The sequence below is a fragment of the Anopheles moucheti genome, chromosome 3, assembly GCF_943734755.1.
Source record: "Anopheles moucheti chromosome 3, idAnoMoucSN_F20_07, whole genome shotgun sequence".
NCBI lineage: Eukaryota > Metazoa > Arthropoda > Insecta > Diptera > Culicidae > Anopheles > Anopheles moucheti.
In genome coordinates, this window is record NC_069141.1 from 6,701,354 (window position 1) to 6,726,076 (window position 24,723).

Genomic DNA, 24,723 nt, shown 5'->3' on the forward strand with positions numbered 1-24,723 from the left:
TCACCGTTCGTTATTTTACCTTGTTGTTTCTCCTTTGTAACCCCGAAAGACTGACCAAAATCTCAAACGCGACCGCGTTTCTTAGCGTCCAAAAAAACCGGAAACCCCCTTGATGATGACCGTCTGGTTTCAGTTCGCTTCCCAGCTCGCAAGAAATGTTTAATCCTTAAGATGTGCCTGCCGGAGGTCCTTTGCCTCTGGCTGGTACCGTGCGTGAGGTAACGTCGATCACGGTCGATGGTCACAGTTTCCATTCTGGTGCCGTTGACTCAACAGTCCGAAGCGAGGCTCCTCGGTGGCAACGCGATTTTCCATTTTTCTTTTTCATTTACACATACATTTTCTTCACTTGTTTTATTCTTATTGCCAGTTTTCCTAATATGTTTGCTTAAATATCTATCGTGTTTTTCGTTGAATGTTTTTCTCGGGTGTATTGTTTGGAATTGTGTTTGTGGACTGGATTTTTATACTTCTTTTACTATTTGTTTGATTAAATGTGATGTTTCAATAGTGTCTTTAAATTATTTCGTCTTTTGTGTGTAGTTTTGTTGTGCGTGTGCGGTGATTGGTGTGAAGTTTCTGGCATGTGTGTTTCGTTTGTTAGTTGTACTAGTTGGTTGTGTGATTGTTTTAAGTTTGTCTTTAAGTTTCCACCTTCAAACCGACGCTATTGTTTGAGGTATTAGTTCTAGGATATAGTTTTTTTTTTTGTTATATGAAAGATTGTTTTGATCAGAGTGTGTTAGTCATGGATGCACAGGATGCACTGGCGTTGCGTACCTTGGGTCCATCGAGCGAGTGTCACCAGCCGCCGCTGGATACACCTGGGACCGGCACTCTAACCAGTGGGCGAAGGGTACGTACCCTTGGGGTTAGGGGTGCGTCACGCAAACGGAGGCGTTTATCGCGCTCATCCTCCAGCTCATCAACGACGTCGTCCTTGGCCAAGGTCAGCCGGCTCAGCAGCGACCGGGACACGTTCGACGCGAATGCCGGATACGAGAATGACGCCGACGACGATGACGACGATGAGGACGACGACATCGAGGACGAGCAGGACGTGGAAGAAGAGGAGCCAGTCGAGAGTGGGTTGCTGGAGGACGAGAACGGGACGGGCGCGGATGAGGACGAAGGCCACACAAAATCAGGCCAGCACGTACACTCCACGGACAGGGATGCGCCGTGCCGTAACCTTGCCCGCGCTAGTGTGCGTGCGTTGGCGTCTGGCGCCGATCGTGGTGGTGGTAGTTGCGGTGAGAAAAATGGCGAAAAATCCACACCGTTCGGAACAGCTGATTTGAATGCGCCATGCCAGCTGCACCAACACCAGCAACATCCGGCCAGCACCAACTACCAACACTATCAGCAGCAACAGCAGCAGCAGCTACGTCACAACAAGCGGCCAAAATACGACTACACACGTGATCAGATGTTTGAAGTAAATAGACCGTTTTTCCAACCCATCCATCCATTCAGCTCCCATCCATCCATCGCGTGCATGCAAACGTGTGTCCGTTATCACCACCGACACCCGCAAATGATTATTTGAGGTTTTTCCGACCCGGCTCTCAAGCAGGGCGCCCAACAAATACACTCACGTGCAAACGCTTTCTCTCGCTCGCGCGCCCGCTCGTTCTTTCTCGTGCTTGGGAAAAACTGCATTCATTTTCTCTCCAGCTGCTTCGATTGGATATCTCTTATTTTTCGCCTCACCTTTTTTGCTCACGAATTTCGTATTCAACAGTCGTTCTGCTGCTTGTTTCGTATACCTGGTTTTCCCTCCTGGACCACCACCTCCTGGAAAATTTCCCAAAAACACCATCAAACCGAACGCTAAACGTTCATTCATTTCGTGTTTCATTCATTCGATTGAGTTATATTAATTTTTATTTTCGGTTGTTTCTTTTCCATTTGTTGCTATGTTTTTCTGTACGCTGTCTGTATGTACACTTTTGGTTGGATAGATTTTTCAACCATGGGTCATACGGACGTACGGCGATCGGGCCAAAACCAAGACGATTACGCTGAAGAAGCAGGCACGCATTATTAAGACGCTAGGTGGACTGGAGATGAACAATCCCGACAGTTCCAAGTTTAGGTTCTGGGTGAAAACGAAAGGTAAGACATATAATTTTGTAATTGGTAATGATTGGAAGGTTAAGCAATATTGTCCTTAAAATTGGTAAAATTTCTTACTGAATAACTACTTTTGCAAACAAAACAACTTGTGATAGGAATCTCATCTACCAAAAGGAAATTTTCCAACCTTAGCTTCATTATCGGTATAACAACCTCAAGAGACGCAGCTACCAAATACACTTCAAGGCCGCCTCTATGACAAGTCACACTTGACCCAATTTTCGCTATTAGGAAGTGAAATCATTAAGCTAAGAAATTCTTCATGCAGAAGGGATTCCTCCAATACAGATTTCCGTATTTTTAAGTTCATTTTAGACACAGCTGTGTATTTGACAGAAATAAAACGGAAATAGGTTTACTAGTTTAGTAGCACTTGCATACAAGTTCAAGACTCAACTATCAGTTTAACAGATGTGAACAATTCGGCAAAACGGCATTAATGCGACAAGAATATTTATTGAATAACTTCAAAATAATTACTACAATATGTGCTTGTGTATTGGTAGGATTCACTACATCGAAGCCGGGGAACTTCCAGGACATATTCACCCATCAGAACATACCCGAAAACGATGGCTGTATGCTTTACGCTCCGAGTGGAGGCTTGGTAAGATGGATTGAAGGAGATGTGCATGATTTTAGTTTACAATTGTTGTATCTCTGTACACCTTGCAGGAACCTGGTCAACCATACAAGAAGGTGGCCGTGGTAGAGAACTTTTTTGACATCATCTACGGTGTCCATGTTTCGCTGGGCAGTCGTGCTACGAGACATGCGGGACAGAAGCGAACCTACCGAACGGTAAGCGTGATCGAGTTTGGAGCGGGATTTTCCATGTGGGGTTATATTACATGTGGACACTTTTCACTTTCAACGCATCATTTAGATCACCGAAACGTATGCCTTCTTGCCGAGGGAAGCGGTCACCAAGTTCCTATCGCTGTGCAGCCAATGTTCGAAGCTTACCACCAAGGTGTATTCACCAAAATCGGATCTCAAAATAACGCCCCGTGTAGCTGATGTGGTTCCGTCGAACCGTTCGCTTAGTGAGAGATTTTCCTGGTCGCGTGACGGTGCGGAATCGAAATGTAATAAGACCACGGACCGTACCCAATCTTCCCTTCGGTATTATGAGTTGCTAAGGAATTTGTATGAAAATGGAAAATCTAGCGGATTGCGTAGTGCGGGAGAGCTGCCAGCTAGCAGGAAACTTGCGAACCTAACCTCAAACGGTGCGAACGTGAACTCAGCGCCAGGCAGTGAGCGAATGGTGCGACCCGGCAGTGTCGCAAGTGAAGTGTTGACGAGTGATTGTCGAGTGGCAGCAGGTGATGATAATGAGCTGCGTACAGTGTGTGCAAGTGAGCGCGGTACCTCCCGGGAACGTCTTCCCGCAGTGGTAGGATTAAATAATAACCGCAGTGAAAAAGGTGACGACGAGAAGCGGCGCACGGTACCCATCACTTCGACGTATCTGGATGTGACGAGAAGCTTCGGGCTGGAGGATGACGATGCGTTGAATGTGGTGAGTCTGTTCTACTACTTCTATGGCTATTTCAGTATGCAACGGCTGTACAATCGGTAAAAGTGTCTGCCAACACCTGTGTGAAGGAAAAGTGATTTCGCTGCTGCTTCACGTGTTGAATAGTGGCCTACATTTAGGCGTCATCATTCACATCGCTGGTGAGCAGTACTGTTTGCTTTAACCTATTTCTAAACTTTTACCATATAATTGCAACACCATAAATCATACCGAAGAAATGGTTCTCAATAGCCCATTACCTCGAACAAAATCGGCCATTTTCTTTCAAACCTCCCGTTATTATGTAGGGAAAAATAATTTCCCTCCAAATCGCGACCTTCGTCATGACCCTCTCCCGAGCGATGTCTTCAAGAGGTGCAACACAACCACGAAGGAAGCGAACCTAAGCCGTTCGAGACCCGGTTGCTGTAAGGTTGCGAAGGGTCAGAAAGGGTCGCAGGTAGCAAGAACCCATGAACACAACCCTTGACACTGCCAATCACAATTTGGGCGTACGCGGTGCAGCTGCCCTCAGATCCTGTAAAGGCGGTCTCAGGACACTTTGGCGGAGATTTTCGTCCCGCAGGATTGGTGGGCCAATTAATGTGCCTCCAAGGGGTGCTATGGTATGCCGCGTACTCTGCGTGAAATGGCGTGAGCTACGATTGGGCATGGTTTTGTCGAGTGTCACGTGGGGAATGAACATTCCGTTTTGATTCCATTGCGGGACACATTTATATGGAGTTGTTACTCACCTCAAAAATCTATAGTATAAAATGTAGTATAGTTCTGTATGTTAAATGTCCTAGCTGTCCTCTCTGAAAATTGATTGATTTTTTTGTTATGAAGAGTTAAATTATTTCTGTCGCCTAGATGTATGCAAAAGGATTTCACCTACAAAACATTTTAACGATAAAAAGCATACATTGCATACACCTAGGGGCGTCATACAACAAGCTGTGACAGTACCAGCCCATGAGTTTATTTTAAATTCTAGAAAACATCATCAATTCCTAATGCATCGCCCATTGAGCCATGCACCCTCTTCGTTGCATGAGCTGGAAATGGAACTCACTACTATCTAAATGGAACGGGACTCATCAAATCGAAAAGTTTTCATTTTTAATGGGAATTATTTTTCGTCTTGCTGTTTTTGTCCTTTTGCCCCGATGGATGGAGTTAATTTTTTATCTACCCATACCCCGTACCCATAATCTCCCAAGAGATCATCATCGAAGAAAGGTAACGGGATGGGTACGGTTCGATTAAAACGAAACAGCGTGATGAGAGTGAAAACTTTTCCCGATATAAGAACCCCTTGAGTTCCGCCCCCAACGGTGTGCTTCCCCCCCTCCCCCCCCACCGCTGGTGGAAGGAAAAGTTTGGAGTTGGGGGTTTATCCTTGCAGCGAGCAGTTAGGCCGTGATGGTACGGAAACCCTGTCAGTAGCGTCACAAGCGTCACCCGGGTTTCTCATCCCCAAGACCGGGACCAATATTATGCTAGCTGCTTCCTCATCCCCCCCACCACACATACACACACTCACTCAAGCTCATTTCCCCGGGAACGGGATGGCAGTGTCTTCGGTTAGCTTCAGAATGCTTCGGGAGTACATAACCTCCATCTTGACAGGCCCAAACCTGGTGTGGCGTGGATGCAGGGAAACAGGCGATAAGAACCTGATTCGACGCATTCCCAAGGAGAAGACAGGCAGAAGAGTGGTTCGGGCGATTCGGGCCCTATTTAGCTCTGCTTTGCTATATACGCCTTCCGAACCGTTACCCAGAAGGGAAAGGGGCGCAAAGGATGTGTTGGGAAACTGTCCGCACCCAGGGCGTCTTCGGTACAGGCAGACAGAGGCACACTCAACATGGTCTTGGTGAAAGCGGGAGCAGAAAATCTCAAACTCAAACCACCCACCCACCCGGCCGGCGGATGGCGAGGGAAGGTTAGAAAGGAGGACGGTACATTGGGGGTGGTTTGACGTTCGTTCTCGAGAGTTTCTTGGGTGGTTTGTTTGGGGTGGTAGCGAACGAGTGTGAGCAAACGGACCAGACCGACGAAACGGACCGGCAAAGATACGGTGCAGGAGCAGAATGGGATAGAAATCGAAGCATTAGAAGCGGCAAACATCTCAGCAGAAAAGCAGAAGAAGGCCCCGGCAGTACCGCTTCGGTTGAAAGGTTTTTCGGCTGATTTTCCCGGACACCCATCGTCACTCGTTTCCCTCCCGGGGGTTCCCCGACCGTTCTGTCTGCTCCCCGTTGTCGGGCAAACATGCTTCCCCCCACACACACACACACCACTCCCAAAACGGAAGGAGAGAAATTCTTTTGCAAGAAAGATTCGTTTTTCTTGTGTTCTGCTCCGTTTCGGGTGGCAGGGTATTGGGTGCACCGGATAGAACACCGACGAATAGGGTACCAGACAAGGGGGAAGTTCATCCGAATATCTTGCGCTTGATCGAGTCCCGGTGCCTTTGCGAAAGGGTCTCCTGCCTTCATCGGTCGACCGATGAGCAAATGGTTTTCGGGATGCTTCACTCGCGTAGACGGGGCATATAGAAGTGATGGAAAGTGATAGAAGTGGAAAAAATAATAATTTTTAAGTAATTTTTCCTTTTTTTCCACCCACCACCCCCCACCCGGACGCTCTTTTATCGCATTCCTTCCCCGCTTTCCTTCATTACTTCTCTGCAGGTGAACAGGTTTCTGGGGGAAACAGATTTTTAATGGTACGGTGCTTTCATCCCACCGAAATCAGCATTCGGAAAGGATTGTGAAGTCAAGCGTGAGAATGAGCTGGCATTTTCAATCCGTTCGATGTATTAGACGGGGTAGCATTAAGAAGAAAGAGGAAAAAAACGCCAAGGATATTGGTTGACCATGTTTGGAAAATGCATGTAGCGGGGGGGTTTTATTGGATTTTTTTTTCACTGGAAAGATCAGCTTAATCTCTCTTGAAGAGAACATTTCGGGGCGTCCTTTTACTGAAATTCATATAACAGCTCTAAACCGGTGAAATAGTTCATGCAAAATTCTTTAAACTGTATCACACTGAATATTGTTATAATTGTTATACATCATAGGCAATAATTGCTACAGGAGTAGGGTATGGGTACAAGTCATTAAATCGCACTAAAATCACATTCAACTCTCAAATATCTGCTACACATGGTGTATAACACACTGCTATACGGCCATTTATTATCGGTCAACGGAACTTTTGCTGAGCAGTATTCGATTACTTAAATTAAGAATACAATTCGTATCTTATCAAGTCTCAGACAAAACTGAATAAAGTTTACCACTTTACAAGGAAGTCACTGACAGGTCATCTCATCTCACCGCCAGGTCATTCGCTAATGAAAAATATTTTTTCCCTCGATCCACCATTATCACACACCGTTATGGAAGATATTGATTTTCTCACTGGCAACGACAATCTTAAGGGCGTTTTTTTTGTTTTATTCGATGCTCTTTGTCTTAAGCAATCCCGGCAGGGAGTTGCATGAGGACAAGCGGGTTGCGTAAGGATGGTTGGTTTGATCACAAAAAAAAAAAACGCAAACCTAGACCAAAAGGAAGCTTTTTTGTAGCCGTGCTTCGTTCGAAGCCGAAAAGTTGCTTCATTCTTTTGCCATCTCCAACCGTGCCCCGTCCAAATGTGGCTCCGCTCGGTCGGATCTTCTACTAATGGGTACGGTGATGCCGGTGGCGATGACGACGAACGGCGAGTGGGAAATGCTTCCAACGTCGAATGAGCTGAAAATGAAGATCCGGACGATGAGTTTTCTTTGTAAGACCCATTCGGACGAATCCATTCCTGTCTTTTACCCCGAGATGGGGGAGGCCAATGCGTCCGGGTCCTGGCATCAGTTATTTTTTTCCTCCCCAAACCCCAGGCGTGCGATGGGGGAATTCTTTTGCTTCAGTTTAGTTCCATGGGACATCAGAGCGTCCTCGAGCGCCCGTACGGTGAAAGCGAACCGTACAGAATGGACACCGAGCGAAACATAAAAGCTTCCAAACGATGGGGCATCCTTTTGATAAAGAAAAAAGGACAGCGAGGTTCGGAGTTTGGGAGTGTAGAACATGGTCCAAGGACCGAAAAACCGCAAGGATTCTGGAGGTGGTCTTCACCGTAAGAAGCAACCCCTCCCCCTCCCAATCCCTCAACCACGGGGTTCGTTTTAAGACGATCCCAACCCGAAACCTTGGCGGAATGACGAGATGCGAGTGTGCTCAAATGTCCAAGCTCGAAAGGGGATGCAAGGGCCAGGAATGGTTCGTTTGGGCACAGGTGTTTGGTTGGGGAGAGGGAGTGGAGCGGAGAACCATGGGGAAGGAAGTATGTCCCTGTGCACGTGTAGCCATCGGCAAGCATTTGTCGAACCCCTACGGTACGGGGTCGAGCGGCTCAGAGAGAGAGTCCAGGGCAAGGATGAAGGCATTAGAACATGCATCTCATCGTATCTCCCTAGAAGTTCTCCTTACCACCCATCTGGAGTCCGTCTCTCGTACACCCGAAGGGGGTACACTGACTGACCACTCTGCAGGAATAACGTGCAGCGGGGAAGGTTCCTTTGCAGGAAGCACTGGCAAGGGGATCACATTTTCCTGTGAATATCCTCTCATTCCCTACTACCTTCTATCACAGCGGAGATGAGGTTGATGGGATGTATGACCACCCACAAACTCCTTAATCTTAAGCAGTCTTCTGTTTCCTTGAAAACCCGTCCCTTTCCACTGCGGTCCCCGCTGCCACACACACACACGCCATCCTTCCGGTCCTTTGGTCCATCCGGCTCGTATTCGTCTTGGAATGTTTGATCCCGGGACGGGTATGAAGTAGTGCGAGATGCTTTCATACTGCTGCCGGGATGCACTCCTACCCCGGCATGGGTTGGGGCGAATGTTTCATCGACTAACCACCCCAAAACAGCACCCCCACTCGAACAAACCACCCACTATGGTCGACCGCATGAAAACCCGTTTTGCTGTGCACAGCGCCCCCTACCGGCTTCGTTTCCAATCGTTAAAGTACGTTGGACTTTGGACAAGTAAGCAGTGCACTGTGTGTGTGTGTGTGTGTGTAGATTTGTACGTGTGCGTGTACGTGTGTTTCGATTTTCTTCTTGGCGTTTCCCTTTCCTGTGAACCCACCTTTTCAAGGGAGGGAAGTGAGGATGGGTGGGAGTGAGGTAGGATTTGGGAGTTGATGTGGTGGTCAGATTTTGCTGACCGTGTTCGTGTGTCTAGGGGTCTGAGTGTGTGTGTGTGTTTGGTAGGGAAGGAATGAGCAGGAGACGTGGTGTGTAACGTATCCATGTCGCTGTGTGTGAACATCCTTAAGGAGCGCAAGAAAATGCCTCCCCTAATCATACCACTGAGGGGTTGTCCAAAAGGGGGAAGACTTCTTGGGAGCCATTTCTCCCGAATGGGATGGGCTTCAGACACTAGCTCCACATGCTAGCAACATCGGGCCACTATTGCCACCCAACTTTGAAGCCACCCCAAATGGATTCCCTACCCTCTCGACACCCCCCCAAAACCACCCACAAACCCCACACATGGAATGGGGTTTGGAAAGCCTCCCAGAAAGTTGACCCGACCGTTCCAGGAGGGCAAACGTAGAAAGAGACCGGTAGCTCTCGGTTTGGCTAAGCAAAACCGTTCCTTGCACCCCTTTCGATAGGGAGGAGCCTAAAACTGGAAGATGTTCTCACCTTGGTCTTCTCGTTGAGAGGGAGAGGGGCATGATTGCACATGGGGGGAATGCTCCATACATTCTTTCTTTTGGGGCAGTGGGAACCCAAACATCTATTCCCGGAATCAAACCCACACCGCTGGCTGAGCACCATGAAGATTTTTTTTTGGTTGTTGCTTGTTATTGCAGCTACTAATGCCTCTCATGCCATCCTTCCACTGCCGGGTAACAGTGCGTTGTCCTCGACGTTTGCGACGTCTTATTATATAAATGATTTTCTTAGAAACCGAAACTTTCCAGGGCTGATGTTCGCAGGGGCAAGAATTTCCGTGATGGCCTGCGGCAGAGACGTCGGAAGGTTGAGTGTGTGTATGTGTGTGGAGTTAGAGATATAGAAGACCGGAAATCAAGAACGAACGATGGATCCTAACCTCACACTCCAAACTTGTTGAACTGGGGTGGGTGAAGTAGGAGACGCACAACGAGAAGAATCTCTGAAAATCCTTCAATGGCACGAAAAAGGATATTCTCGTAGGAAAATGTACTAAAAGAAGTCACACACAAAAAAAGAAAACAGACGTCGAACACACGAGAGCTGAAGAAAGTATTTCAATGGCCGTGCACTGGTACTCGAGACGAAGATGAAACCACGATGAAGTTTCCCTGCTCGTGATCCTTTGCCCATTTTCTGTCCCTGGCTATAAAACGACCGTAAGGGGATGGGTTTCGTCCAACCGGACCTTCGATGATCCGTTTCTTGATCCTTCCGCAGAGTGGATTCGGAAAAATTGGATGCGAAATTGGGTGTCCCAACGTTTCGTAGCCTTTGCAAAATGTAAATCGTGAGGAAAGCGATCCATGTTGGGCATGTTTGGCAACGGATACTGATGGTGACCATTTGCTGTGTTTACTATCAATTTGTACCTATTTTGGTCCCAACCGGAGGAGTTTCCGTTTAGCTGGTGTAACCTTCTAAGCGGCGTAAAAAGGTACGTTTGTCTTCTTTTAAAGTCCCACCCCCTTCTTAAAGATCTCGGATACTCAGCGTAATGTATAACATTCAAAAAAATTAGTATTAAACATATTTCAGATTGCTTCAGAAGCCCGAAAGTACATTATTTGGTACATTTTAAGTACAAAATCTTCTTTTCCTGTTTCGCTGAATTAACTTCTCTTCTCATACGAACACCGTTTGTCGCATATGTTCTTCAGGGGACTGCCAAACATGGACGCTTTGCAAGCAATTTTCGATCGGAAGCTAACCTTGCTCCCTCCGAGCAACACCGGAAGACACCATTCAAAAATGTGCAAATTAAGGAATGTGCCTTCCGTAAGGAAACTTGCCTGTCTTTCTTATACCCAGCCTCAGCACGCTTCGGATTGTTTTGACGGCAACGATGATGTTGCATCTGGCCAACCACCGCTCCGTCCGGTGGGGATAACGGGTAACGAAGCATGGCTGGACATCTTGGGTACGGTCAAAACGTCTGGCAAAGTCTTGAGAAATTTGCCGAGTAGTTGCTGGTAAAGTTTTTGTGGGAGACGAAGCAGTTGCCGAGGTTTTTGTTTTTTGAAAAAAGGTTAGAGAATAATTGAAATTGCTGGCGATACGGTGCGGCGTCTTGAGTGGTGCAAATATTCATGGCCCTAAAGGATAGTGAGAGTTACGGAACGGGACGGGAGGCAGTTCCGGAGGTTCGTTTGGCTGTTAGACGATATCACTCTGCTTGATGCAGATTTGGAACATCTTTAACTTTTCTTTTTCTTTGAAGCAGAATGAAGAAGTTAATGGTCGGTGTCATTAAAACAACCCTGCACCCCTTGCTGGTCTAAAGTTCGTAATTTTAATTAATTACCTTCTACACTCATAATTCGTTTATAACAATTGTTTCAAATGTGCAGAACTATATATGGTTTTCGGAAGGAGCTACAAATATTCAGCTTGTATCAGTTGAAATACTAACGAAAGATTAAGTGAATTAGTCGTACTTAGAAGAAACAGCGCCAGAAAGTATGCAAAAGGTTTCAGATGATGGAAGCATGAAGCATTGTTTTGCATACCTTTAGGCGCTCTAAGTTACTACGCAACCCATGCATCGTAAATTCTGTTCTATTGCATAAAATATTCAGCTTTTCGTTTTGAAAATAAATATCCTGAATAGTATAACTTATTCTCTTGCTGTTCGTCAATGGAACACAAGGGATTGGGAAATTTTAATCTACAGTCAATCGTAAGCCATAGCAGCTTGTATTTCAATCGCTTGTGTTTACCATTTACCACCCACACTGTGCGTACTGTATACTTTGGCAAGAAAATTATCTTCCTATCCACAAACCTCCCCAATGCCACCCATTTTCGAAGAGGGTATCCGGCCTACCAGCCTTTTACCCTTTGTTACCCTGAGGGTGTACTGATTTTGTGACGCACACTCACACAGGCGTACCTTCACTGGGATTCATCCGATGCACGCATGGTTGCAAGCGTGTGCGCATGGATGCACTTGTACGCTAGCTAATGAGATGCGTAGTTTTGTTTATGCACTCTCATTCGCAATTGCCAGAAAGGCACCCGGTTGGAGGATGGGAACGAACCGAGAGGTGCGCTAATGTGGTCCGCTTCTTGGGGGCGGGTTAAGATTGTGGTTAGAGATGTGGAAGGGATGACCAGGCCGAGAAGAGATAGACGATCGATAAGGAGCCTGGAATTGAATTCGGACGCGCTGTGCAGGGTGAGAATGACGTCCGGAGACACTGGAGGCAACTGGGTCTGAGGGACTGGAAAATGCACCGATAAAGCAGTAGCAAATGGGGGAAGGAAACAAAGGCAATTAATAGGATGGCGCGGACGCACGGCAATACAGGTGGAGACGAGAAACGGATTCAGGAACAGAAACACGGTAATGAGGAAAATGAATAGTGGGTGGCAATGAATCGGGAGGGGGGCTATCGCTGGGTGGACGGGAAGTTCTGGTAGTTATGTTGAAAAACATAACATCTTGTACATCTCCCCGAACGTTCTCCCCGGTTGCTCAAACCCTCCAACCTGGCGGCCCCCAATCCCAACCACCCGGGAAGGAGGCTGAGGTGGAAGAAAAATCGATCGGACTTAGGAAGACTTCCGGGTGAGAGTCACCACCCTACGCTCATTCCAATGGACGTCCGGGAAAAGCTAAGACGATTGAATAAACCGACCAACTCCATCGACGGTGCGTCGGGGTGTGAGAAGGTGGAACGTCTTCGGACCCCGAAGCCCGGGCATTGGTCACCGGTCCCGGACAATCTTGAGCCTTTTCCTTCAGGAGTTCCTCGGGCAGACGTGTGCATGTGTGTGTGTGTGTGTATGAGGGTTGTCTTGCACGGGCGAGGGCGAGGGTCTATCTATCTTAACTTGGGGATGAGAAATCTTAAGGAACATTGCGAAGTGTTTTCTTAAAACATGCACGGGCCCCCGAATGTGGTAAGGGAAGTGGGCACATTCGGTCGGCTGGTCAGATTGCATATTTTACACACAGACATACAAACACGCCCGATGGTGCGAGGAAGGTTAGTGGTAACATAATCGCATCTTCACATATGCTGCTGGAGGTATATAAGCGTGTGATTGGTATGGGGCTGTGCTTCGTCTAGTCTGGAAGCCAGCAAGGATGGTAGGATTTGTTGGAAAGATTTTGTCGTTTTATGGCAATTTTTATTGGAGTAAGTGGTTTCGCAACCATATCACACCGCATCACGCAATCAAAGCATGTTGCAAGAAATTCCTACACATTTTATTGATTTGAAACCATTTATATTCCTCTTCTTATCATACCTGCTAATGATGAAAATGATGCGCTCAATGATAATAATAGATTAGAAAAAAAGATAAGTAACGATACTGACGCATCAAATGGAGTAACTCAATTGAATAAGATGCAAATGAATTGCAAATATAAATATAAGAACCATATTAAGAAATAAGGCAGAAATAAGAGAAACAAAAGGAAATCAAACCAGCCAAGCGATGTAGAGATTATGTGTATATTATGCCACATGAATAAACAATTTATGAAAGCGAACTGATTGAAATATTTCTAACATTTCAATTAAAAACACCTTTTGTCTGTCCCTTCGTTGCACCGCTCCCTGGCCACTTCTCGAGCAGTGACGGATAAAGTGGCTAATAATTTATAAGAGCCTTTCCCAGTTCAAGATGGTACTCGATCGTATCGAGCCGATAACAAACTATTCCTATTCCACAAGAACAGTGCTACTACACTCGGCTAAGAAACGGAACAGCGTCTTTCTTTCAAACACGAAAGGAAACCTTTCTTAGCCCAAGCAGTGGAGAAAACGGTGTTCGTTAGGCGTAGTGCTTCTAATGATCTGCTGAAGGATGAAATTCATTTGATTATTTTTAAGTTTGCTCTCCTTCGCTTTAACCCCGATGAAGATGCTGCACTTGAGGTTTCAATAACCGGGCACTCATACATGCACTCTTTCGTTGTATAACATTCTTCACGTGAAGTACGATTACTTGCAAGCAGCATTGCATCGGCTTTCCATTCTTCACAACTGCAGTGCACAACACACCACAAGACGGCCGGTGTTAAGAAAGGTCAGCGTGGAAAGCGTTCGCATGGCTCGCGCAATTGTATGCTAATCGCAATTGTAAACGTCTCACCCGCCACGTCTCATACCGATCGATTCGAATGTTTGTGTACGCGTCGAAAGTGAACACAGCTTATCATGTATGCATGTTCGAATATTAGAAGAGCATGTCGAGTGTTTAAAGCCGATCCCTTACGGACAGGGGCCGAGATGTTAAGGGCGTGAAAGCGTCTTGACCCGTTAGGTGACGTCTTGCTGACCAAGCGGAACACGATGGAGGTGATGGGATGAATGTTAATGCCAAAGACGGCGACAGGTGTTGACGATGGCGCTGGGACAGAAAAGGATTTGAAAGGCTGTCAACAAGATGACTCAAAACGCAGCTCATCGATGACGTGGCAGGGAAGAAGAATGTGTGCGTGAAAGGCAGAGGTGATGTGATTTAATGATGTTGACGAATGATTCAGAATGCTGCGGAATATGTGGGTAAAAGTCAAAAATGTTCATGCTGAAAGATGTTCTGTAATATTTGAATATGTTTATTACGCTCTATGGCAAGAAATTCGTATGCTGGACAATACTACAAACCATGATGTTGATTCCTTTGGTAGTCCAAATTAAACACGCCTCGGATATATGCAACACTTGTTATGAATCAAACAAAAGCATGCATTAGTACAACCGTTTGTGTTGCTTTTCTTTCCTTTTGTCAAATTTAAATTGCTCTGAATAACAAATGAATTCCCCCTCCCCAAAAAAAAAAGAGAAACATGGAAGTATCTAAAACAACGAACAAACATGCCCAATTTTAAACACAATCCAATTCCCAACTAGCTCAATACCGTGCCCGATCACGGCACAGGACATTTAGTTTTTATATTGATCCGTCAATAAAACTCACCCAACCGTACAGGTCAACCGGGGCGGGCGCTGGTATCACTGATGCACTGATATATCAACCCACGCCGCCCCCACCCGAACAAAGTCAGTCCGTGCTGGGAATGTAAAGTTGGGAAATGGTGGCAAATCGGACAAATAAAAACCTACCGAATTCCGTTCTCGACATGCAATCGTTTTCCAATTTCCAGCTGCACCTTTTTTCGATGCGTGCACCGCATCATGCTCTTTGCAAATGTCCGGAAATTGCATCTTCTCGTGCGTAGAAGTGCTGAGAAGTGCAGTTTTTTTCCACCTCCGCCTCCTCACTCGACGTGGAATGCAGTTTAGCGAATGGGGTCCTCTTCCTACCCATCATCATCTAGATCGTCGTCGTTGTCGTCGTCATCGTCCCCTGCATCGTACAGCGACTGCTTTATGGAGGGATTGTTCGTACACACACACACCGGCACCGTGTATCCGTGATTTGCTCCATCGGACAGCCTCCATCCGGCAGGAGAGGGTTGCATTTGCATTTTTGCATTTGCACTAGGGTGGAGGAAGTAAGCTATGGGTGTGATAAATTAGAGTTTACTTGCACCGGACAGTTCTTGAAAGGGACGAACTTCGCGGGACGAAGCGCACGCATGCAAGCGGTGTAAAAAATCGCAACCCCGAAACTCGCTCCCCGCGCGAAGCATTCGTACGGTGCAGTTCAGAATTCAAACGAAAATACTCAACCCCGTGTCTCGTCGGTGTGGTGCACTGACAGGGAGCCATGCATTCAGCTCAAAACCGGCGGGGGTGCATTTTTAAAAAGATTCCATCCCTGACCACTCATTCCCAAGTCTGGCTGTGTGTGTGCTGGTGTGTTGTGGTGTACTCCCTCGAGGGGACACACGTACGTTTTGCAGGTCCACCGGTGTGATGCAGTTGCATCTGATGCTGTACGCATTACGCGGCAGTCCGTGGTAAAACCGGAACCGAAACCCCTCCCGCACACGGGCCTCGCCGGAGTCGGAAGATGTCCGCGAGGTACTGTGGATGTTGGGTTCGTCGGTAGAGTCAATTTTTTCCCCCTCTATTACTTCTGCTCTGCTCCGCATGAGTGTGCATTCTAATGGAGCATACTGAACGAGGACCAAGGTCCACAATTGCACTGTATGCAGTTCATCCGAACTCGAACTTTAAAATCGGGAATGTTTAATCCAACCCGAATGGGTGTGGGTGTCCAAGTGATAAAATTGCGAAAGGGTGCGCAAGTGAACATAAAATTTCATTTACCACGTTTTGTTTATCACTCACATCGGACGTTTCGAGACGGAGGTGTAAGCACAAGCGTGTGTGTTTCTAGTGGTAAAATTAATGGCAGAACTTATGCCTACATGCTGGAGTGTCCAGTTTGGTGTGAGTATGAAGCATGGCACGGGGGTTTAGGTGATCAAAATGGACAAAATCTCATCCTTGGTGGAAGGGGAATCAGTTTGGGATGAAGTTTGTGTCCCGGGCCATGTCCGTCATGATTGTAAACCACCCTGGGTTGTGGTGGGTTGGGTGGTAGAAACTCGCCAATACATGCATCCATTCGCCCATATACTGCACACACACACACACATACCAGCAAGCGGGGGAACAGCAAGGGTGGTGGATTGATGGAGCATCTTGGCCAATGTCCCGACCCGGTGGTGGTGGGCCCAAAGATGCACCATCTTCGGTGCGTTCGGATGAGGTTGGGTGGTTCCAATCTCGTTATCCACCCAAGAACGTAACACCACATACAAGCCGGCCCGGCAGTGTATATACTCAGCCGCTCATTCCAGGCAAAATTGCCAACGCCATCCCCACAAGTGCACCCTTCTTGGGTGGTGTTTCGGGGTTGTTTCGTGGGGGGGGGACATGGAATGGGAGTCCCGAACCTGGAACGACTGCTGGAAAAGGTAGTCGTCGAAAAGCCTATGTGGTGTGAGCCCTACATGAGAGGAAATCTTGCACCAAACCCTTTGCCGGCTAGGGAGGCTAGGTAGCGAAGATGTTGCATTCCCATCCCCTCCCTGCCCCACCCACTACCCCGGGGGGGGGTTCGGGTTCCAGTGTGTACACTCATCCCACCACCCAGCGACACCGGCTCGGTACAGGGAGGATGAGTTTTGTGAAGCTTGACTGCTTGCCAGTCTTATTAAACAACTTCCCCCCACGTTATTAAGGGAACCGGGGGCTGAGAAACGGGGTGTTCCGATTTCGTGCACGGCAGGGAGACAAACTGCTACCGATGCCAATGTTTCCAACCCCCACCCCAAGCCACCATGTGTATGTGTGTGTTTGTGTGTGTATTATGTCCCATGTATGAGACAACAGCCCCGGTACTAGCTTCCTTCAAGCAGATCCAAGAAAGGGGACCTACTCCGACTCCTGGGCCACCCTGCTGCGGAGGTTAGCAGCCAATGTGTGTGGGCGTTTTTGGGTGGTATTCGAGAGAATGTGTGTGCGAGAGTGTGTGGTGGCTTCTTGAAGAACATTTTCTTAATAATAAATCATAGGCACATAAGGTTGTTAAACAATCTTCGGAGAAGTTGTGTTTGAATTTTGTCTTACCTTTCCTTTTCGTTCTAGGGGTGGTACCCCTTGCATGGCCGCTGCTCAAGATTGGGTCGGGTCGATCGAAGTGGGTGAGAAGGGAAGGAAGAATCTGGGGGCGGAAGATGAGGGATGAAAATTCCGAACAACGGCCAGGAAAGAAAGGTAGTCAATCCCCGGGGTGTGTCTGGGAAATAAATTTTCCACCGAAAAGCTTCCGTGTGCCAACGTTTCCTGTTCCGTTTTACTAGTTCCGCTCGCCCGATTTCTTTCTGGATGAGGATGGATGAAGGTTTTGCTGTCGCTGTTCTCCAAATTTTCTCCACGCTGTAGCAAGTGCCGCCCCTTTGTCAGACATTTTGTCCGGCATGGTGTAAAGAACGAACGCACGCGGAGAACGCTCTTCTGTGGGGGTATTTTTTTTTTTTGGTTATTCATTTCAACGGAAAAATTGGGAAAAAACACCCACACTCACACATCCCCCGCACGCTCTTTTCCACCCATTGGAACGGGTTTTCCTCGATCTGCTGCGGGACTTTCAGGCGAAAAAAAAATCCTTATTCAACTGTTTTAATCTCCAGACTACGGTAACCGGGCCGCTTCCGTGGGTCGGTTTCAATCCGGTTGGTAACGGGCCGATCGCATCCCTGTGTAGCTAAGTTGGATGAGGGTTTTTTTTTCGCTCATTCACTCTTTTTCGTCTTTCTTTGGCGGTGGGTTGGGGTGCCGCTTTGCCGCTGGAAACCGTCTAGGGAAGTAAAATAACCTCAACGCCCGGAATGGGATGGGAAATTATATCTACCACCACCTCGCTCGCTGACTGTAGCCGTTAATAAGGGTAGGTTGCAAGAGGCACAGAGAACAAGAGTAGGAAAGGATGGTAAATTCCAACCGAGTGAAAGCCCAAGTTGGGAAATAGAGGGTGAAAAGATGAACCCTTTTTTTTCACTCCCACCCGCGTGTGGTTGGGGAGAGGGTTGATTTTTTGTGTTGTTTGTACGACTCCTTCCCGCAAGAAACGTTCCTTTCGCATGGACCGCATTCGAAAAGGTATTGAACGATTCAAAAAAAATACCCCGAAAACCCCCATCACAGGCACCGACGAAAAAAAGGAGCTCCCTTTTATTTTCACCCCGCCTGCTAAGAGACGTTTCAAGAAAGGAACTTTTTCTTCGGAGATTGCCGGGACCCAAGCGTTCAATTTTTCCGCGCTGTTTGCGAGGGTGTCCCTGGGTGGAAAAACGGGATTGAAACCTTAGAAGACAACCTCAAGGGGATGTGCGAGTTGGTGAGAAACGGTAGACATTTTTATTTTTATCAAAGTGGAAAAACCTCTTCGAACCAGGGAACGACGCTTTGCAATGAGGAGGTACAGAAAAATGGGTAGCGAGAGTCTGTTTTTTTTTTTCGTTGCGGTTCATTCATTCGTCCGGTCGTTCCGTACAGTGAAGGGAAGTGGGAAGAGGGTAGAGTGAGGAAAAACGAAAAAACCCCGGGAACGACTCACAAACCGTCAACGGAACGGGTTCCGAGTTTTCATCCCAGGGTGGAAAACTCTTTTTTGTTCCCCATTCCGCGATTAGTTTGAAATTAGGGGTTGGAGAATGGTTCACAGTGATGCACGTATTTTGCAAACGGGTATTTTATTTTTGCATTTTACTATTAAATAATGTAGAAATAGCCAGTTTATGTGCCAGTTTGTGTTCAAATATGCGTTTATTTAAAATCGCATCTTCATATCCCTTTAATTAATTCTACTAAAACTAATTTATGCTTACGAGACAAACCGCCTAGATGTATGCAATACTCATTACAGCATTTTCGACTTTGGTTAGGACAACCTTTTTAGATCCTTTTGCAACAACCATATTTTCTAATGAATTTTATATTAGCCGTACATCTGTTAAATTTATTTTCGATATACTTCTTTGTCATTAGAACTTGTACACTACTGTATTTATAATATTTTGTCGAGCTCACCAAATCCGACAAAGTGGGTGTATGTGTGTGGCATTTTTTTCTCTTCATTCCCTTTTACATCCATCCGAACAACCGATCCGCTCGCCCTCCTGCCCTTACTGACCCGGTCATGAATTATCGCGAAACCTTGCCGTCCGTGCGTCCGGGATCCCGGACAGTAAGCAACCGCCACGTGTTACGGACCACGGCGAGTGGGTGCCCCCGGGCAGCACGGTGAAACCTTTTTAGACAATTAAATAAATTAAAATAAAGGATACCAGCTACCGGTCCAGCGCTCCATCGATCGATGGCCGTGCACGAGAAAAAGTCCACGGTACGGTGCCGTGGGTGGTGCCGTTTTAGGGGTTGGGAGGTTTTTTTGTTGTTTTGGGTGGAAAAAATAACTTTTCGAACACCGCCAAACCGGAGACTCGGGACGGGTTGTCACTTCTTCAGTGTCGGTGAGAATGGGTGCAGCGTTGGTTTGCTTTTTATATGGAAGGAACGCTTTAGTGACTCGTTCCACAGCACCAGATAGTAAAAACGGCCAGTGAAAAGCGGTTCCCGTCCAATGTTGATCGGGTTGGATGTTTTATCAAACCACCGCCACACCTTACAAACAGCTTTGTCCGGTTTTGTCCGCTTCTCGTAATTCCATCGAAACAGTGGACGATCGAGTTGCTACTCTACCTGTGACTGGTCGTCGAGTTTTTAAGCTGGCCGGAAATCGGGATTTTGGATGTTTTGGGGAAGGTTTAGCAAAGTTTGTGAATGTTTTTCTCCCAAAATCGTAATAATTTTCCGCTGAATTTCTTTTTAAAAGCTTCTATAAAAGATTACTACGAGCAGGAGTGAATGAGATAGTGTATGTTCTAAAACATCAGCATAATCTACGTTTTGTAGCAGGCTCGAAAAATATATAGTGGAATGTAAAAACACAATATTTCCAGAATTCGAAAAGTTCCAACTTCAAAACTCAATAAAAAAAAGCACAAATGTCCCTTCGCTTGTTTGCTGAGCTTGACAAAAATTCTAACGTACAGAAAGTTCCCACCAATGTGCAGTGCAATGTTGGGATGAGGTTTTTTTGTTCACTTGTGCACCGAAACTACCCATTGCATGCTGCCAAACTCTGCTCGAATCGCTGCAAACGTCCACGCAAAGCTAGAACGTCAACATGAGTACACTTCCATCCAGGTTGTCCATAATCGCAGCTTCGCGACATAACCTCGCTGATGAAGCCACGCTGGGAGTTGGGACTGTTTTTCGAGTGGGGAATTCTTTCCACTTCCCCCCCGAGAGTACAGCGTTCCCAAAAGCGAGACCGTTTCGTCAAACGTGGTCGAAGGCTTACGGGACATTTTGAGAACCGGGGCACCATCATCAAGTCGAGCTCTATTCTTGAAGTTTGCCGTGTACTCATAGTTGGGGTCTACCTGGTTTGAGACAAACAAGGAGATGGTCGAAAGTACAGCGCTTTCAGACCTTCCAGTAGAATTGGCTTCGCGAGATATGGCATTTTTTTAAACAGTGGGAAATGCTTTAGATTCTATATTATGAGCGTTTTCGATAAATTCCATTTTCATTCTCATTCTAAGTATATTTATCTATTTAAAAAAAATTCTTTTAAAACATCCCAATTTTAATTGTTTGTAAAAAAAACATCTCTCTCATATGAACTCGCAGTATGTGTCGCCTTCGGTACCACACCGTATCCCTCTTGTTTCGGAAAGATTGTTTTGCCATCAACGGGCGCTTGGTTTAATTTAACGCGCCGTTCATTCACTCTCGGCGGGTTCCTTTTCCGACCGTTCCCAGTGCGCCCTCTGTGTGTGTGTGTGTGTAGCACCCCATCGAGAATCGCGAAATGGAAAACTCCCAACCCACCCATCCGGTGGTCCGGTCCATCGTGCGGGAGTCATCCCTATTTTTCGTAAGGCACTCCGTTCGAATTCCGACTCCTGTCATAAGCGTCCCGATACGCTTTTTCCCCGGCAAAGTTTTGTTGTCCACGACGGGGGAAGGATCGCGAACCATACTGCGGGGGATGGGCCGGAAGGGAAGGTGGTGGCTGGGGGTTGTGGGTAGTTGGGAAAAGCATCATCGTTTTCGTTTCATTTTCCCATTTTATCACTCGGGATGTTCGTGTTTCTTGGTAGGGTGCCGTTGCACAGTGGCCGTCGGTTACCTTCATTGCAGACGTCAGGTAGAAGCGCGTCCTCAAAGCCGTATGAGGAAGGGGTGGGGTGGGAAAAGGAGGGGGGAGGGGGGGCAAAAATGACGAGGGATGCTTTTAAAATTTTCACCATCTACCCGGGTGTACCCACCACGGCCGGGGGTTTTGGATTGGCCGATGTTTTTCTCCCAAGTGTCCTTGGCTGTTGCCGCCATGCTGGGCAAGCAGAAGTGCCAGGGCACCGTGTACTTCTGTTTCCATTCAGTGCGCATCGTCTGTAGCTAACTCAGACCCAAACGTGGTGCGGCTTGGAAGCATCCTTGGTTGAAGTCGAAACAGAACGAAAAAGGACCAACGTTGTGTGTTTTTTTTGTTTTGTTCGTGCTATACTCATTTTCCACCGTTGGGCGTCGAATAGATGCGGTGAAGGATGGAAAGGAAAAAAAATCGTACTCACTCCGTGTGGAATGCTATTTTTCGAGACATTCGGTCAGAGGAAAGAGAGCTACGGTAGCATAATCAAATGAAACTATGAGCGAACTCCAACGCTGCACGTTGCTGATGGCAACACCCAGCACTGCTTCTCCAACTGCAGTAGCAGCAGCAAAAAAAGGCACGAAGGAAAAGCGCATTTTTGAAGGAATGATATTTTTTCCTTGCCCTGCACGGGAACATCCGGCAAACGTCCCATCAGCGCGCAGGGGGAGTTTTTGGCCGGTCCCCGAAATGTTCACCCTCGGAAAATGGATGCATTCGTGCGGAGGGAAATCTGCATGACGCTACAGTTGGGTCCGCCGATGCGTACGGTGCCCACGGTATCACCACCGTTCGTCCGTACCCAAACTCAAACCGTGAGCAGGACACGAAAATTGCGAATGCAATGGTTACGAATTAGAAGCACTCTCCAAACGAGCAAACGACCCACCCGACACTGTCCACGGGGGGGAAAAGTTGGATAGCGCGTGGAAAAATAAAGGAGATCGGAACACAATTAAGCACCCGCACAGGACGAGCCCACCGATCGGGACGACTGGACATTCTCATCATTCTCGACATGCTCGTCGTCGTTGCCGGGCAGCAGCAGTTCGCTTCTTACGCGGATGCCGAAACGGTGACAACAAAAAAATACACACACAGAGACAGAGAGACAAGCCACGGCATTACTTCGAAAGTGCATTTTTCCTTTGCCCGACTGCCGTGTTTTGTGCACGGTCGCACGCGATGTAATCTGATCAAGCGAGTGGAAGTCATCAAAGCGTGATGAACTTGTCGTTCGATTTCGCCAACCTCTATTGCGAGTTGTTCGGAGAGATTCTGCTGTCGTTTTTTTTTTGCAGTGAGTGTGTAATCGACGGCTCACTCCAACATATCGATGCAGTTGCTGCAGACGTAAAGGTGGTTGATTATTTTCGAACGAATGCTGCCGCTGCCGATTGATTATCGATAGAAAGGGGTTGGATAAAATGAAGCAGAAAGAAAAAAGGAAGGTATGATGCGTCTCGTAATGGCCGTCGAGTCTGTTAAAGCAATGATTGAAGAAAGAATTAGGTTTGAAAAAAGTGTACCTTTCGCCTGTGGCATAGCATATCCAGTCGTAAATTTCTGGGAAATAAAACAGCTCGAGATAAAATGTAAAGATTTTAAGCTGTATTTCATTTAGGTTATTCCTATTCGATTAAGAGGTAGAAAGATGCATTACAACATTGAAGCAGCTAAATTGCATACATTTAGGCGCTGTAATTGTTAAAAAATGGGCTCTGTTACGACAGGCATATTTTCGCTGTCGGCAATAACAAATGGCAACTCTACACATTACCTACAGAGATGTTACATAAGAAGTATGATTCTTATAAAGTACAACTCTTCCTCAACGAAATCTAATGTCTTAGTGGATTATTTTGATACCTTACTTGATCGTGTAATTCGACGATCTCGAACGTCTTCACACGCTGATCGTATGGATTGAGTCATACAGAAAAAATCATATCATATCCGTTAATCGACATGCTCAAACATAAATTATAATTATAATTATAATCAACTTAAAATAATCTATTTAGAAAAGTGCATAATTTGAAACAGCCATAACTATTAAACATATAATTATGCATAAATAAAGTAAGCACATGTGTACGCGACAAAGGTTAGGCACAAAGAGAGCGGTTCGCTTCACGTTATGCGTTGACCCCTCAACGCAGCCGTGCTGCCAACCTGTAGTGTTTATTCTATTGCAGTTTATAAAGTCTAGTTGTGTACTAGCGTTGTTGATAATGATGATGATGATGTTACATTATAATTATATATTAATTGCTGGTCAGTCTTATAATATTTTCTACATAAATTAAGAGGGTTTTAACATTAGTTTAATCTTTAATGAAACATGCATATCAGTTCTCAAGAATTGTCTGATGTTTAATGTTAGATATCATTCGTTTTTTTTACAATAAAATAACCACGGTTGATTTATGGCTCATTTATGGCTACTGAACCTAATCTGTAAGCAATTCTGGAACAGCATGCAACCCTTGCGGAAAGATTAAATTTTTCGTCGAAAGCGCCAACATCTTCAACGCACTAATGGCTGAGAAAATTCGATCTTATGATATCAAATTTTCCGCCACATAACGTATTTGCATCGATTGGGACGAACATCGTGCACGTGTTCTCTACCCAAGCTGTTGCCCACACGGAATTCGATCGGGTGCAAAGCTGATGCTTGTATACGTACCGAATATTTAAGGAAAATCTAATCTTCATGCACACGGGTTGCTTGGTGTAATGCTTGTGTCACCGTTCCTGGAAGTTGTTGAAGTTACAGATTACGTGTGGTTTCCAAAACCCGATCGGCCATCGAAAGTTCGAGAGTTGAATTCTTTCCAAAAATTGTATCACGTACTGGGAGAAAAATACGAGGGAAAAAACACTCAATATACTACAACAACGACCGACAGCTTATGCGCGGCGCAACAGGTTCGCGATAAATCATTCCATGGTCGTAAATATAGCTTTCACTGGAAAGCTAACAAGAGCATTTTCGTGCACCACCGGTTTGTGAATGAAAAACGTGTTCTTCTTTAGTTTGCAAATCCATTATCCTTGCATTTAAATGAAGATCGACACTTTCGATTTCTTGTTGCGGTTGTGAAATTGTGAACCATTGTGATTACTGATGGGGAAAATA

At 46.4% G+C, this 24,723-nt stretch overlaps 1 protein-coding gene across 1 annotated transcript in view; it reads left to right on the plus strand.

The window, feature by feature from the left end:
• Window positions 1–748: 748 nt before the first annotated feature.
• The window catches only part of LOC128305888 (nucleolar protein 4), a 289,274-nt gene continuing 265,299 nt past the window's right edge, over window positions 749–24,723 (plus strand). Inside the window, exons 1-5 of the mRNA XM_053043519.1 lie at window positions 749–1,438; window positions 1,965–2,118; window positions 2,646–2,746; window positions 2,815–2,940; window positions 3,026–3,664. Of these exons, the coding sequence (XP_052899479.1) occupies window positions 749–1,438; window positions 1,965–2,118; window positions 2,646–2,746; window positions 2,815–2,940; window positions 3,026–3,664 (1,710 nt within the window). The remainder of the gene's footprint in view (window positions 1,439–1,964; window positions 2,119–2,645; window positions 2,747–2,814; window positions 2,941–3,025; window positions 3,665–24,723) is intronic.